The 17,129-nt window shown below is 44.5% G+C and overlaps 1 protein-coding gene across 1 annotated transcript in view; it reads left to right on the forward strand.

Annotated features, from left to right (window-relative positions):
- WDR27 (WD repeat domain 27) overlaps positions 1-11,248 on the forward strand; it is a 164,255-nt gene extending 153,007 nt beyond the window's left edge. Inside the window, exon 25 of the mRNA XM_046669861.1 lies at positions 10,928-11,248. Within this exon, the coding sequence (XP_046525817.1) occupies positions 10,928-10,978 (51 nt within the window). The 3' untranslated portion in view covers positions 10,979-11,248. The remainder of the gene's footprint in view (positions 1-10,927) is intronic.
- The last annotated feature ends 5,881 nt before the right edge of the window (positions 11,249-17,129 follow it).

A 17,129-nucleotide genomic window follows, 5' to 3' on the forward strand; every position in this document is an offset into this window, starting at 1 on the left:
GATGGCTTCCTTTCTGGCTTCCTTTAGAATGCACCTGGAGGCTCACATACAGATCCCAGAGCTATTCATGGTATCTTCTCACGTTCCAGTCAACATAGAGGAGACATTTTCCTAGTTGTCCTAGAGGAGGGTGATATTTACATCATAAAAATAATAGCATTTATTGTGTGCCAGGTACTGTCCTAAGACTTCATTGATCTGAACTAGCTGAGTTCTCAGATCTGTCGTCTGAAGTGGATGCTGTTTTTATCCCCATTTTATAGATAAAGAAGTTGAGGCAGCAGAGGGCATGTAAGTTTGTCCCCACTTTATAGATGAAAACATCGAGGCAGATGCGGTTGTGTAACTTCACTAAGAAGACGCAGCTGGTACAAGGCAGAGCTGTGATTCAGACCCAGGCAGCCTGACCCAGCGGTGCTTGAACCACTGTGCTTGCTGCTTCCTCTTACCGAAGGGCCACGTCAGCTTTGCATGGGGAAGAAGAAAAGTAGGAAGGTTCTAAAGAATGTTGCGTTTAGAGAAAAGTGGCTATTCTCAGACCTGTTTAGACAATACCATGCTGCAGGTGGAGCATTATGATCTGCCCCACCTGTTGCAAACTTGGAAGATGGCTCTCAGTGAATGATCTTAGTGCCTGCAGAAACACTGAGGAAAAGGAAACATTTAAAAAGTCTCCTAATGGAGGAAATCAGGACAGATGGAGCCTGTTTGCTGTTTGCTGATTACTGTGAAAGCAATGAATAGAAACATTAACAATTTAGCAGCCTGTGTTGTTAGAACTAGATTTAAAAAGTAGATGTGTTTGAAGTATGAGTAAATTCTGGGATGGATAATCTAGAATACTTGTCTGATTTTTCCTGTATTCTTCAGTTTCTGTTGGAAACCAAATTTTTTCCACATCTGATTATTAATCATCATTTGTGGGGATCGCCCCATTGTGTGCACATAAGGTGTGTGATATCAAAAAGCAGGTTTTTCGTTTTGTTTTTTTTTAATGCTTTGGGCATTCAAACACCTAGAGTTTTGTAAGATCTAGTTTATGACATATGCTCTTAATTCTTCAAATGAAGTGTTACTGTACCAGTAAATCTCATTTAACCTGAGACACAAACATCATTATTGGCAGCTTTTACATGGCTTAGATTGCAAAGGCTTATTTTTTTCACTCAATAAGAATTTTGGACATGATCTATTTTGAATAATCTTCTGCCAGCTCCCATTATCTGCATCACTTTGTCCAACATGTGGTAGCATTTATTATTATTTTTAAATTGAGGTTTCCTGACATATAATTTGCATACCATAGAGTTCATCCTTTGTGGTGTACAATTCAATGAGAGTTTACAGATGTATACAACCATGTGACCTCCACCACAGTCTAGATGGAGAAATCCCCTTTACTCCAGATCCCTTGAACTTTCAGTCACCTCCCTCTTCCCACCCCTGATTTGATTTCTGTCCCTACATGTCTTTATAGGAAGCCATATAAACTGAGTAAGTCAATATGTGTTTGCTGTATGGTTTCTCTCGTGAGCATAGTGCTTTCTGAGACCTTTTCACACTGTTGCATGTGTCAGTAGTTAGTCCTTGTGTGGATATCATACCTTGTGAATGCATTCACCAATTTGTGGATTTTTTGATTGTCTCCAGTTTTTGAATGTTACTAGAAACATTCGTGAACAGCTCTTTGTGTGAACATATTTGTTTTTCTTGGATAAATACTAACATGTGGGATTTCTGGGTCATCTATTAGGTGTATGTTTTATTTTATAAGAAAATGCTAAACTGTTTTCCAAGTGGCCATGCAATTTTGCCTTCCCACCAGCAATGAATGTGCGAGAATTCCACTTGTCTCACAATGAAGGTGAGGTATCTCTTATTCTAACACCAGCTAAATATAATTCAAAAAGTGATTATAGGCCCATTTCAGTTATAAACAAACCTATGTGAATCTTAAGTACAACACAAGCTGACTGAATTCAACCATGTGATTAAACATACATCCTGATTAAGTAGGATTTATCCCCAAATTCAAGACTGGTTCACCATCAGAAAATGTATTGACTTAATTTGCTACTTTAGTAAAGAGAAAATGTTTTGTATTACCTCACTAGATGCAGAAAAATCACTTAAGTTCATTGCTATTTAGGATTTGAAGGAAATCTAGCAATGTAGGAATGGAAAGAAGATTCTTGATCTGGTAAAGATTATATGAGAAAATACGCAGGAAATATTATACTTACTGAAATTTTACATTCATTCTCTTTAAGATCAGGAACACGACAAGGATACCTATTCTTACAACTACATGTCATATGATGTTGGAGATCTTGGTCAAAAAAACAAGGAAAGAAAAATGAACGAGAGTGAAAAAACTTAGAAGAGAAGCGACAAAACTCTTATTATTTGCAGATGATTTGATTCATTTAACTGGAAGAACTAACAGAATCATTAAGCTATTAGACCTAATATAATTCAACAAGGTTGCTGCATGTAATATCTGGTTACAATAATCAATACACCAATAATAACTAACTAAACTTAAAATAAAAATAAGATTTTCTTTATAGTAGCAAATAGCACTTGAAAGTCTCTAGGAGCTTAACTAAGAACAACAAATAACTATGGAGAAAATTTTAAAACTCTGATAAATTGCACAGAAGAAGGTCTGAATGGCATTCCCTATCCTTCCATAATTTAACTTACAACATAATGTTATAAGGATGCTTATTCTTCACTAATTTATAAATTTATTGAAATCTCAATAAGAATTCCAGTAGGACTCAATAAACTTATTCCAAAAAGCATATATTGGAGAAAAAAGATCCATAAAAGGCTAGGTCAACTTCATATGTTCCCTAACAGATGATGAAAAATACTTCAAAACCATGGAAATAAAAACAATGTGGTACTGGTTCAAGAACTGAAATAAAGCCAGAGGAATATAGTGGAGAATTCAGAGATAAATCCATGTATATTTGCAGACTGAATACATATTAAATATGGCACAAAACAATGGGAAAAAGATGGATTATTCGGTACAATGCTTAAGAAAATTGGCTCTCTATATTGAGAAAAAATAAAACTGTATTTCCATTTAAACATGCATATATCTGGTGATTTAAATATTTAAATATGAAAGGTAAAATTATAAGTAAGTGAAATAGATTGCAGGAGAATAGCTTTGTGACCTATGCTTGGGAAAGATGTCTTAAACAAAACTCGAAACGTGTGAAACATGAGGCAAAAAATTTGGTGAATTTATTTTCATGAAAATTAAAGATTTATTTTCAATGAAGGACATCACAACAAAGTTAATGGTCAGTAATTGACAGTAATTTTTAAAACTGAGAAATGAGTAATGTATTAAAAAGTAGACCTTGATTCTCACTGCACCTCAGAGTCACTTGGAGTCTGCATTTTAGCGTCACTCCTTGTCCTCCACACCCCAAAACTGAAACCAAATCTCTATGAGAGGGGGCAGGCACTGGTATCTACCTAGAGCCCACTGCTGTGTGGTAAAGGTTCAGAATGAAGCTCACCGACTGAGGAAGCTTATTATGTGTACTGTCCTGGAGGCTCATTATAAAATTAGGTGTGGATTTATTATTTTTTTTCTTTCCTAGAACTCATTTTACTCCCTTTATGGCAATTTGATTTTGCCCTAATTCTGGATAATTCTATTATCCCTTCAAATATTTCTCCATTCTCACTGTTCCCTCCTTCTAGGACTCCTATTAAGTAATTATTGGGCTTAGTCTGTCATCTAAACTCTCTTTCACATTTCCCATCCTTTTGTCTCTATGACCTCCATCCTGGATGATTTCTTCATACCTGCTTTCCACTTCACCAATTCTCTCTTCAGCTGTTTCTAATGAACTCTTAACTCATTAATTGAATGTTTATATTCAATGACTCTACTCTTATTTCTAGTTTCACTTTGATCCTTTTCAATCTTCCAGTTCTTGATTATAGCACCTTATTCTTTTATCATGTTACTAGTGATTTTTGACATATTGATTTCAAGACTGTATATGATGGCTCTATGCTCTGAAGTTTTTAGTATTCTGTTTCGACTGTGTTTTATTTCCACTAAGTCTAAATCATGGGGAAATATCCAGAGATGAACTTCAGCAGAGTTTATCCTTGAGGGTCCTGCTTGGCTTCAGTTGAAGGAGTGGTCCAGGGAGGTTTTAGGTTTGCTCTGCTAGGTGCTCCAGGCGTATTACTAACCAAGACCATATTTTTAATTTATGTTAGCTCCTTGACTTGGATGTCCTTGTGTCACACAGCATGAGTTGAAGCTGCAAACTCTCATAAGGGCAGTCCTGCAGTTATGGATTTTGGAGACGATTTCCTACTTCAACTATCATTGTCTCCCTGGGAACCTGGGTGGTCATTCTAGTCCATGCTTCACTCAAGCCTTAAACATATGAGCCTTCTGGCTTTGTGGGGTTCCTCAGTCCCGACTCCTTCCTCACGAGACCCCAGGTCCTCACCTTCTGTGTCCAGATGGCCATTGAAGCCTCAGTCCCCTGCCCCCCCCCCCGTTTTTTTTTTTTTTAACAAAAACCAGTGATTTCCCAGGGAAGACAGAATGTGACCTCATAAACTTATCACTCTGGCTTTCAGTCTATTTTTGACTTTATTTTCTTGCCAACTCAACTGTACACATTAACGAGTCCCGTGAAAGCCTCAGAATTGTTAGTCCTTTCAATGATAACTACCCTAGAGTTTGCAACATGCAATGGTGAAATAAATACCCCTGCTCCAGCAGAAGCCAAACATTCACTCAAATGGGATATCCTAATTTTATTTTAGGAAAAGGATCATCCCTATCCCTCATAGTTTGTCTTTCAGTCTCACTGCTTTTCTGGGAACCTTCCACCCACGAGGTTATCATGGAGCATCAAGTAACAGGACACTTGACCCCCCTTGGGCTGAATTTTGAAGCTGACACTGAGAGGAAGCAGTGGCTGAGGCTGAAACCTGGTAGCTTAAGTGAGCTAAGATTGCTGTTGCTATTTGTTTTGTCTATTTTTTTTTTTTTCCTGGCCATGTGGACCAGAGAATTAGAAACACATGGTTTCCAAAGAGAAAGAAGAAAAAGGAAAGCATATATCAAGGAGCAGACACAGGATGCCAACAGAGTCCTAGGACACTTAAATCTATGGCTTTGGCTTTGCCGGTGGATTTTCAAAATCCGCTGTTGTTCTTTACCTCCTTTAGACATTCCAGGAGCCATATAATAAAATGCCTCTCTGCTAAGCTAGCTCAGGCTGGGTTTTTGTCCCTCACAATCAGAAGACTTAGTTGGTTCTTTCTCTGAGTTCTCACAGCACCTCTTCATTCTCCCTGCAGAGAGATCTGGAGAATTTTCCTGTCTCCATTCTGGGTTGCACTTTGTCACCTGGCTCCAGGGGGCTCATCCCAGGTCTTTTGAAAAGTCTCTCTTTAGGCTAACTCATTCACTGTCTACCTGAAGCTTCATTTTCCATGAAACTCTGGCAGTCTGCCCCACTGCCCTTCCCTCTCTCTCTGGAGAAAGAGAGAGAGAGAGAGAGAGAGAGTGAGAGTAGCACCTGCTCCTCAGGGATCAAATGATGCAGACTCCTGGGAATGTGCAGCGTATATTCCATTTATCTTGATGCATACCTGACATGAAGAGGTTACATTCCTAGCCTAATTCAAATTAAATTCATATGAATAGGAACAATGCCTTTACCCACTGGATTTTGATGCTTTCTCCTTTTCTATATGGTTCAAGAGCTTGGAAATAGAAGTGCCACAGCTGTCTGAGAATTATTTTTATGTTGTTTCAAGATCTGTTCTAAGAAAGAGTTGTTAATGTTCTAGGATGTCATGAGTATGAGATCTGTGGCAGTGTTTTGTAGACTGAGTTATTTAGAACAGATAAACCTCACTTTTTTTTTTTATCCTGGATGTGTGTGGTTTATCATCATTGTCTCTGATACAGTCCAATTAGAGGGAAATTTTGAAATAAATTTGACACGTCTGTGGGTGTAAAATTATTCTGGGACTTGTGAATAAGCACAGTTTTGCCCCAGTGCGATATTGGACCATATCTGTCCATCATCTGTCAGTTCTACGACGATTCTAACGTTTGGAGAGCACACTCTGTGTGTCTGGTTCCGAGAGGTGCTTTGCATGTATTAACTGACCAGTCCTCACAAATCCTACATAGGTAACACTACCCAGTACTATTACTCCAGGAATTTACCCCAAACTGAGGTAAAGAGAATTTAAGTGACTCGCCCCACATCACACCAAATTTGTGGGAGAGCCAAGGTTCGACTCCCAGCCTATGTTCATAATAACCACGCTGGAACTCTGGAGGGTGTTTACAATTTTGAACCAAGTAATAGAAGTTCTCGATGGTTCTCTGTGCTGCGTCTGATGGCTTTAAGTTCTCTTAGAGTAGGGATCTTAGTGTCTTATGTAGGATATCGATGTTGATATCAATATGGCCCTGTGCAATAAGCACTCAGAAAGTGCACTTATTATTTCTCTGTTTCTGATCTTTGATTCACTTAATCGTTCGTGAAAGCAAAGATATATCAGTGTTAATCAACATAAAAGATTGTCATCCCAGGAAGCTATTGATACATTGATGAAACATCACCTGATGTTGTTGGGGCATTTTGAACCTAGCAATATCTAAGAAGAGACAAAACGTGGTAGTTTTAGAAAAGCCGAGGTGATCAGAGGATACATTTCCTTGAGGGAGTGTGATGTGTAGGCGTGCCCGGTGGCACATAGTGTGGTGTGAGCTCTCATGTTTCGAAGGCGGCTGCCACCACTTGTTGAGAGTGAGGGTGACGCAGAGCGCTGAGCCAGCGGTAGAGCGTCATGATTGCTGGACAGACATGGTATCGTGACAAGAGTCAGACCCAACCCACAAACTCAGGTGTGTAAGATGTGCAACCTTCACTTGTTAATTTCTCCTGCATGCCCCCGTTTACTGAGTGGGCAGGAGCACCCGTGGTCACTCCAGCCCCTAGACCCTGACTTGGACTCTGCAACAGACGGAATATTTCCATGCCCTCAAATTCCTACATTGAAGCCCTAACCCCAAGGTTATGGGATCAGGAGGTGGGGCCTTTTGGAGGTGATTAGGTCCTAAGCCTGGGGCCCACTTGAATGGGATTAGTGCCCTTAAACAAGAGACCCCGGAGGGCTCCCTGACTCCTTCCTCCATGTGAGGACACGGTGAGCAATCTTCAACCCTGAAGTGGGCTCTCGTCAGAACCTGCCACGCTGGCACCATGATCTCGGACTTCCAGCCCTCAGACTGTAGAAATACGTGTCTGTTGTTTATGAGCCACTCAGTCTATGGTACTTTGTTATAGCAGCCGGAGCTGACTAGGACTGGCTCCCAGGTTGTTTGTGGGTTTCTGGAGCACACGCAATGAGCTAGATGAGGAGCACCAGGCCCTCATCAGTGACCCATCCATGCCGCGTCTGCAGAGCCCTCTGTTTCTTGGCAACAGTCCGCAAAAGCCATGGGGCTGGGCTGTGTCACTGTCTCCAAAACGTCTTTGGGCCCAGGGCCAGGGCATGAGGTAGCTCCCGCTCCCCATGCAACTGTGGGACCTCTGAGGGCCCATCTGCCCCCACCCCACTAGACACAGTACTGCTTACCTCTCAGGTGCTGCACTGAGGATGGAGCAGTAATCCCAGTTTGAGATCCCACAGCTGTCGGGGGTGTCTGTCCTCTGCTTCTCCAGAAGCGGCTCAGGAAGCAAGCAAAGATGTGACTTCTGGACCTTTGCAGGGGCCCATGGGGTCTAAGGAATCTGGACCCTGCCTTCCTTTGCTCCCAGCCAGAGACTGAAAAAACATCTAAATCTGTGGCCACAGAAACAGCACAGTCTTTTCCTGTTGACTATCTTATTCCAGATATTTCACCTGTTCTGAGGCAGAGGCTTTTATACATCAAAGATCACAAATTCACACACTGACTCCTCGTCTCCTCTTTATCCAGCCGGTAGACGCAATGTGCCCCGGTTTTGACCTGAGTTAATACACCAAAATATTGATGAAGATATCAAAACAATATGGGTTCAACTATCCAGACTGTATTTTATTACCTTACCATAATAACAGTACAAATGAGTGAAAGGAGAAAGGCAGGGGGGCCCAATTGTGGAAGACTTTGGAAATCAGGAGCTGCCCAGCAGCCTGCCACCCGGGTGCCAAAGGAGAGATGCGCCCCAGTGGGGTGCAGACACCAGAGAGACACAGATGTAGACGGAAGGGACACTGCACTCAAGATCAAAGTCAACCTGACCTTCGTGTGGCTGATGGATTTTGTTTAAATTCTTGGCCGTAATACTAAAGGGAGTAAGGTAACAACTTAGGAAAATATATTGGCAGACGTTTGCAAGACGGTCTAGAAGGCGGGCGGACGGGACTGGAGCAAGAGCTAAGATGCAGTTCCCTTGCTTCCTCCATGAGATAACAATGGCTCAGCCTAATATGGCAGCCACCTGAATATAGCAGGAGAGGGCAACACCAAGGTGTTGGAGAGTGAAAGATGGCGAGGTTGTGAGGTAGTCGGTACTGAGTGCATTATTTGAGTGAAGAGAAGATTCAAAGATTAATCCAGACATTCTATCATATGACTAGTGAAGGTTACAGTATCTTCTTTGGGTAGGACAAGTATGAGTTAATTTGTTCTGAAGTTTCCCTGTGATGTCCAGGTGGTGACATAGTGTAACATTGTATAATATAGAATTTCAGTGCAGATCAGAGGTTATCGAGAGGCGCTTAAAAAAATCAAAATAGCAGACCCACTCGTGGTCCATACAGAATTGACAGTTGAGGTCATGGACATGGCTAAGGTTACTATTGTTAAAATAATTCTATGTCAAATTGTTGGCAAAGGCAACACTTACCCTGATGAGTTGAGAAGCTAGTGTGAGTGTCAGACCACTCTGGTCCTTGCTATGGAAACCTGTTCCTGATGACAGGATTCAGACCGTGGACTTTGTAATTGCTTCCTTAGCCTTCGGAATGAAAATCACTGTATCGATTGGTTTTTTAGTCTAACTGATGAAAACGGCTCTTACCCCATTGTATTTTTTTTTTTTTAAGATTTTATTTTTTCCTTTTTCTCCCCAAAGCCCCCCCGGTACATAGTTGTGTATTCTTCGTTGTGGGTTCTTCTAGTTGTGGCATGTGGGACGCTGCCTCAGCGTGGTCTGATGAGCAGTGCCATGTCCGCACCCAGGATTCGAACCAACGAAACACTGGGCCGCCTGCAGCGGAGCGCGCGAACTTAACCACTCGGCCACGGGGCCAGCCCCCCCATTGTATTTTTAAAATAAAATCTAGTACTCTTTTGGGGTAAAGGAGATGCTGAGGGTCTCTGAAATAAGCCTGTCCAGAGCTGGAGTATCTAGGACATAGAAAGCCAACTGGAGTCCTTGTGGGAGGTGACTGTTGACCGCAGAGGACCAGGAGAACTCAACGTGGACACTTGTGGCTCAGAATGAAGAACGGAATTTGGACCAATGGACCCAGCTCTGTGTTCTTAAACCTGCTAATTCATAGCAGAACCCCACTCGGACTCTAGTGAGCCTGGGACTCATCTGTTTAACTCCAAATCCTGATGTTGCTGCGAAACCTAAGAAAGGGTGAAGCACCACAAACCCCCATGACCGGCCGGGGCCACCGTCCCATGTGGCTAGTGTTGGTGGCCCTGAGGGTGCTGGTTCCTCAGGCAGCTCAGCCCTGCACAGTGTGGTCTCCAAGCTCCACTCACGGCTCTTAGCCAAGTCAACGCCTGCTGGGGTTTCAGGTCAGGACATAGCACTCTTTCTCCCCTCTGCGTTCAGAGGTAACAGAGTTAGACACGGGGTCGGGCAGATGGAGAACGACATGCACCTTTGTTGCTGAGAAAGCAAAATGGGGAGGCATGGCTGATCGCTGGTGCTGTGGACTGTATTGGGTCGTCCACCCCCTCAAATTCATAGGTTGGAGCCCTGACGCCCAGTGTGACTGTATTTAGAGACAGAGCCTTTGGGAGGTAACTAAAGTTAAAGGAGTCACAGGCTGGGGTCCTAAAGGATAGGATTAGTAGTCTTAAGAGAGGAGGAGATATCCTCTCTGAACACGCAAGGAGGATGTAGAGAGAAAGTGGCCGTCCACAGCCAGGACGAGGGACCTCACCAGAACCTAACTGTGCTGACACCCTGATCTCAGACTTCCAGCCTCCAGAACTGTGAGGAAACAGACTTCTGTTGTTAAGCCCCCAGTCTGGAGTTTCGTTATGGAAGCTGGAGCCAAGTAAGACAATGGGCCGAAGGACTTGCTGCCACTCCCCTGAATCACCCTCTCGATGCAGACCCTGCCCCATGGGGCTAACGTGGGCGGGCAGCAGCTCTACTGAGCCGACCCCATCAGAAGAAAGGGGGGAGCACCCACGCATGCCTTGCTCTTTGTCCTGACTACCACTGAACGAGCCGCCCTCCCACCCTGGGCAGGAGCAGGCGGGGTGTGGGGCCACGAGCCCACAGTGTCCTGGGCGTCCCCTGCATGTGAGGCCCCATCACAAAGGATGGCAGTAAGTGAAAGTGACGCGATTTGTCCCTCAGCTCTCGTGGCTGCTTGAGAGTATGCAGACATTGCATAAAGGACACCTTACCCTCTTCTGGGCGGTGTAGACAGATTGAGTCTGACCACGGCACTCACAGATATTAGAATAGCAATGAAACGTTTGCATTAATTGAGTACAAGGACATACCTGTTGTGTGTATACAGACTTTACTATTTCAATGCGTTTTGTTCTGTGGTCTACAAAATTACAAATGAGAAAAGGTACACCATAAGCTCACTCTTCTCGTGGTTTTCTCAGTGCACGAGAGGTGATTGAAACCACATGGCATTTTATTTTCAATTACAGCTTGCCACAGCCACCCTGGACGGCAAACTTCAGCTGTTTCTGGCCGAATAAGCGCTGACCTGTGGGCTGGGCTGGGGCCACTGGGAGCAGCAGAGTGAGGACCGAGCACCCGGCCAGGGCAGGACTGGATTCAGGCGTCCTTTTTCTCCAGCTGCTCCGCTGCGTCCACACCACACTCACGTTCGTAGTCATTTCTGCTCCTCAAAAGGGATCCCCGTTATCGGGAAAAATGGAAGTAGCATCCAGTACTCCCGCACAGAATTTGGTAAAGTTGAAACAGAATGTTCTTCAATAAAACAGAACCTAGTGTTTGTTTCACGACTTAGACTTTGCAGAGAGTGTGAGAGTGAATTCACCTGGGGTGGTGGAGTTGCGGCTGTGGGAAGTCTTGGCCCCATGGCCTTCTGATTGGTGTGCCCCAACTGGCCTCCGCCCCAGGGCTCCATCTGTGCTCATGGTTTGCTTCTCATGGCCTTTCCTCCCACGGTTGATGACTGACAGCTGAGGCAGCGTCCAGTTGCCTCCTTAAGAGGAACAGCTGCACAGGAACTGACGCTGCATGGATCTGCCACTAAAGGTTGCAGAACCAAGTCATTCTAGGATCCTGGAAGAGTCAGGATGCTTCTAGAACAATTCCAGATTCCAAATGAACACAGCACATAATGCCACCCACATTAGGGCCTCACTCGGCCAGCCTGGAAACGCCCTGGTAAGATCCGGTGGTATCCATCCCATCCGGGACACCAGAGGTGGGGGAGGGGGCTCCATCCTGCCTGAGGCGCCTACTGCTTCCCTTCCACCTGTCTTCCAGAGAGATGCAGAGGGCTGTTGCTCCACCACCTAGGCAAACTCTGAGGCTGGATTCCTGGGCTCCTTATTGGAATTTTCACACATTGACCATAAATGGAAACGGTTTCCCTTGCAAAAGTTTTGAGAAGAAAAATTTTAGAATAGCTTTTCTTTTCTTTTTTTTTTTTTTTGGTGAGGAAGATTTGCCCTGAGCTAACATCCATTACCAATCTTCCTCTTTTTGTTTTTTGTTTTTTTGGCTTAAGGAAGATTAGGTCTGAGCCAGCATCTGTGACAATCTTCCTCTATTTTGTATGTGGGATGCCGCCACAGCATGGCTGATGAGTGGAGTAGGTCCTTACCTGGGGTCTGATCCCATGAACCCAGGCTGCCAAAGCAGAGGGAGCAGAACTTTAACCACTCGGCCATGGGGCCGGTCCCAAGAATAACTCATTTTAATTTTTCTAACATTTAGAGTTATCCAAACAATTTTTATCTGTTTATAGTAATTATCTTGTTTACCTTTGTTAAAATGAAATTTATTTAAAACTAGTTAAAAATAGGTAAATAAAGCAGTTTTAGGGCAAACAAGACCATAGAATCTTATTTAATATTCTTAATTTCAGTTGCATTATTTAAATTTTTTCATTTTTAAAATTTTATTCTGAATTGTAGTAAAATACAAATAACATAAAAATCACCATCTTAACCATTTTTAGGTGTCCGGTTCAAAACTGAAACTCTGTCCCCACTAACACTAAAACCCACCCCTCCCCCAGCCCCTGGCCCCCACCATTCTACTTTCTGTCTCTATGAATTTGGCTCCTCTCAGGATCTCATATAAGTGGATCATACACTGTTTGTCCTTCTGTGTCTGGCTTATTTCTCGGAGCATAATGTCTTCGGGGTTCATCCATGTTGAAGCATGCATCAGAATTCCCTTCCTTTTTAAGGCTGAATAATATTCTATTGTATGGAAACACTACATTTTGTTTATCCATTTATCCATCTATGGGCGCTTGGGTGGTTGTCAACTTTTGGCTATTGTGAACAACGCTGCTATGAATGTGGATGAGTAGGTATCTCCCTCAGTCCTTGCTTTCACTTATTTTGGATAAATATCCAGAAGTGTTATTGCTGTATAATCTGGTATTTTATTTATAATTTTCTGAGGAACCCCCATGCTGTGTTCCACAGCGGCTGCACCATCTTACATTCCCACCAACAGCACACAGCATCTCGTTTTTAACATGCTGCTTTTGTGCATGACTTTCATAATAAATGTTACTGTCATTTTTATATAAATTTTCTCCAGAGTAAGTCCCGATTCCACTTATGTCAAATGTGACTTGAAGAAAAAGAAATTTAAAGTTATTTCATGTCAATAATAGCTAAATAATATCTTAAAGAAAAACTTTAATGAATCCAAAAAAAAAAAATTAGAGAGCTTTATCAAGGGAAAATGTAGGAAGAAATACATTTGGAAAAGGTACTGCTGAGAGGAGAGCTGTGTCTGGCCTCAGCACAGACTCTGCTTGGGAGGAGCAGCTGAGAGAACAGTGGCCAGAGCAGAGAGAGAGCCAGAGGGTGTGGATGGCAGAGGTCCAGGGCCACTGCCTCGGGCTGAAGGTGGGACAGTGTGGACTCAGGCGGCTCCCCTGCTCGGTGTGGAGGTTCAGCGACGCCCTGGTGCTCTGCGGAGGCTGGCGAGGAGCAGGAGGTGCTGGCGTCATTGGTGCTGCAGTCGCCTGTCTTGCTGAAGGCGTGATGCGTAGTGTCTGCATTACAGAGCAATTGCACATTTTCAAGCAATGAGCAAGTACACTATAATGTAAAAGTGATTAGGTCTTCCACCTTCATCAGAAAGCAGTAATAAAAATCACCTATTTGTACAGAGCTTTTCATTTTTAACTTGATTCTGCTTCATTATCTCATCTTTTATAAAACCCTGTGAGTTTGATAGGTATTATTATCTTCCTTTTCCAAATATTTGACCAAAGCTATGTCACCGGGAGAGTGGTGATGAAATTTCATCTTGGAAAACCCATTTAAAGTCATTCTTTTCACATACAAAATTCATAGATTTAGGGCTGGCCTGGTGGCACAGCTGTTAAGTTTGTACATTCTGCTTTGAGGGCCCGGCCTTCGCTGGTTCAGATCCCGGGTGTGGACCTACGCACTGCTTATCAAACCATGCTTGACATATAAAGTAGAGGAAGATGGGCATGAATGTCAGCTCAGGGCCAATCTTCCTCAGCAAAAAGAAGATTGATGGCAGATGTTAGCTCAGGGCTAATCTTCCTCACACACGCACACACACACACACAAATCATAGACTTAACCAGGCTAAGAGGAACAGGACCTTTTCAGGGTATATGGAAGAAAACTTCTGCTCCAGCTTGTAACGATACTTTACCCAGGAAGAGGCAGCCGAGATGGTGAGCGGGCTCAGCCACAGGCGGTGGCGTCTGCCAGGTGGAATCGGGACTGGGCGGAGCCAGTGACTGGAAGAGCCCAAATATGACCATGTGGGGAGAGGTTCTGAAAGATCGTCCACTCTGGTCCAAATGCCGACACCAGAGTGGTGGAGAGCATCCTTGTCAAGAGGAGGAAGGCCCCACGGGATGCTTCTGAGGAGATGTAGTCAGAGAGACAGCCAGGAGAGATGGACAGAGGGTCCCAGGTGGGGCCCGAGGTGACCTGGCTGTGGGGAGACATCACGTGGATGACAGCCAGCGGTTTCAAAAGCACTTTATAGTTTGTGAAAGTGGGTTAACTTGGCCATCTCCCTGATCCCTGGAAGGATGTTGCAAGGTAGGCATTCTCCAGGTCACAGGTAGGTAAACTGAGGCTCGGTGCAGCATCCTGGGATGGTCCCATCTCAGGTCGGCCGTCTGCAGCAGATGGGCAAGTGGAGGCAGGATGAGGAGGAGGCCGGCTGGAGAGTGTCGGCCGGGGCTGGGGCGCCTTCCTTCAGGGGGTCCCAGCCCCGATGGAGAAGTAGAAGGAGACAGGGCTCCGTCCAGCCTGCTCGAGTCTCTGTAATTAGACGGCTGTTAAGATTCCTTTCTGATATTCGAACGGTAAAATGACTCATCTCATGTGGCATATGTCATGGGGTTTGCACAACTTTTGGCACATCCCTGTTTTTGTGGACAACAAAGCAAGAATGTGACCGTGGTCCGCCCAGGCCCTGCCTCAGAGGGGGAGGTCAAAACAGATGCTGGAATAAACAATTTCTGTGCACTTTGACATTCTGTTGAAAGGCATTCTTTTCGGCTGTGGGAGCTCATTCCTTTCCACTGGCTGAGCCGAACTGACTTCATACCTCAGACCACCAAGGGGCCTGGGTGTTTCCACGGGGTGGGTGTTGTTCTTAGTGCTTTCAATATGGCCGATGGAACATCTGTGGGACGTGCGAACACCTACAGATCCATCAGCCTGGAAGGAGGGGTTTACGTGGGGAGCAGACAATCCAGCATTTGGAGCGACATCTTTTCAGATACCTAGCAGATCTCCTGCTGTTGATACTGTTAGATTGAACCACATCAAATCACCAATATTCAACTGTTTTCTGACCTACAGAAATGGCAACTACATATGATTCAACCAAACGTGTTTTTCAAAAGAGGGATTTAATACATGCTTAATCCTGCCTTCCCTCCCTTCTTCCCTCTTTCTCATCTTTTCTTTCTTTCTTCTTCCGGACAAAAATTTATTTAATGCCAGCCTTGTTTCAGGCCCTAATTAAGAAGGCTTGTTCAGTTTGTTCCTTCCGTACGTTCCCAATGCAATTTTAATTTTATGGCTATTAATAGCTTCCTGGTATTCTGAGCTCCCTGAAGCTGCGAACTCAAAAAATACAGTTCGTGAAAGTGCAGGTGTTCTAGAGAGCTGATCCGAAGGCTGGTTTCGTTGGAATTCTTCTGGGTGAGCGATTGACAGTTAAGGGCGTTGTCTGCTTTGCCATTTGGTTTCTAAGTCTCTTGGGGTACGAGACTCAAGCTCTAAAAGCATCTCACATTTACTGACCCCAAACTCTGGTAAATCTGCTTGTTTCATGTGCAGTAGTTTATCTGAGGTTTTTAATAGAAGATTAAAAAATAAATCGATGCTGGAGTCAGCCTGATGGCACAGTGGTGAAGTTTGCACTCTCCGCTTCAGCAGCCTGGGGTTTGTGGCTTTGGATCCCAGGTGCAAACCTACACACTGCTCATCAAGCCATGCTGTGGCGGCATCCCACATACAAAACAGAGGAAGATTGGCACAGATATTAGCTCAGGCCAATCTTCCTCACCGAAAAAAAAAATGCAATTTCATGCCTATCTTTTCCTGGCATGTGAGGCACATGATAAAAGAACAAAGATTCCAGAAGAACATGGACTGAATGGAAATAAAGTGAATGATACTGAAGTGAAATGACATGTGCTTGACTGGGAACATGGGTGGTGGTCTGTGATTTTGTAGTTAATGGCAAGGAAATTGAAGTTGTGTGGAAAAGATGGTCACTTATTCGAAGGCTTAGGGCGGGCCACTCAAAGCAGTGAGGCAGAGACGCATGTGCTGGCAAAGGTGTGTTGTGCTGGGACGGAGACCAGAGTGGTCTGTCTCTCCCAGGAAGCCGTTGGGGCAAGGATGCCTCCGGGAGGTCATAGAGGAGACAATCCCAGACTTCATTTTTTTCTCCAACAGATGACTTGGATGTGGGTTTTCTGAAGTTCCATCATACAAAGTCATATTCTTCATACATATACTCTTGTCCCTTCTGAGTCTTAGCAAACGGGGTCAACGTAACCGTTCGTATGTAGGATCCAGGGAAGCTGCTGCTTCTGGAGTCCAGCGACACAGCCCCCAGGACGTTCCTGTCCAGATCAGCATCAGTCCACTTTGCAGGGCTCTGGAGGAAGACGTCTCACCCCACGGTTGGGGCTAAACTGATCAATATCGTGGTGAGAGGAGAGACCTCGCCTGCTCCTGTCCACTTTTGAACGCAGCATGTGGGTGCAGTCCACGTGCACCGGGCCGGCCGTGCAGTCTGGGAGCCTGCAGGTGGTGTTGCTCAGACACCCCGGCCGCTGGGAGGGCTGTGCTGCGAAGGCATGGCCCTGCCTCCTGGGGCCTGCATGGCCGTCGTCCCTTGTCATTTGAATTGCAGTAGCAGCTGTGCGTAGACAGAGGCTCCCAGATGAATCACTATGTAATCAAATCGTAGTTACCCATCTGGGGAACAAAACAAGCCATTGGCGGGGAGAAAAGGAAAATTACAAGAATTTAACAGGGCAAGGGGGCGTGCCACATTGCCCTTCTTCTCTGAAATGCAGGATCCGGTGAAGACAGTTTCCACATTTGAGCCCTGGCCTCTCTTGGGTTTTAACGTCACCCTCATCTGACGCGGGACTCGGGTGTAGCGCTC

This window comes from Equus quagga, chromosome 8, assembly GCF_021613505.1.
Source record: "Equus quagga isolate Etosha38 chromosome 8, UCLA_HA_Equagga_1.0, whole genome shotgun sequence".
NCBI lineage: Eukaryota > Metazoa > Chordata > Mammalia > Perissodactyla > Equidae > Equus > Equus quagga.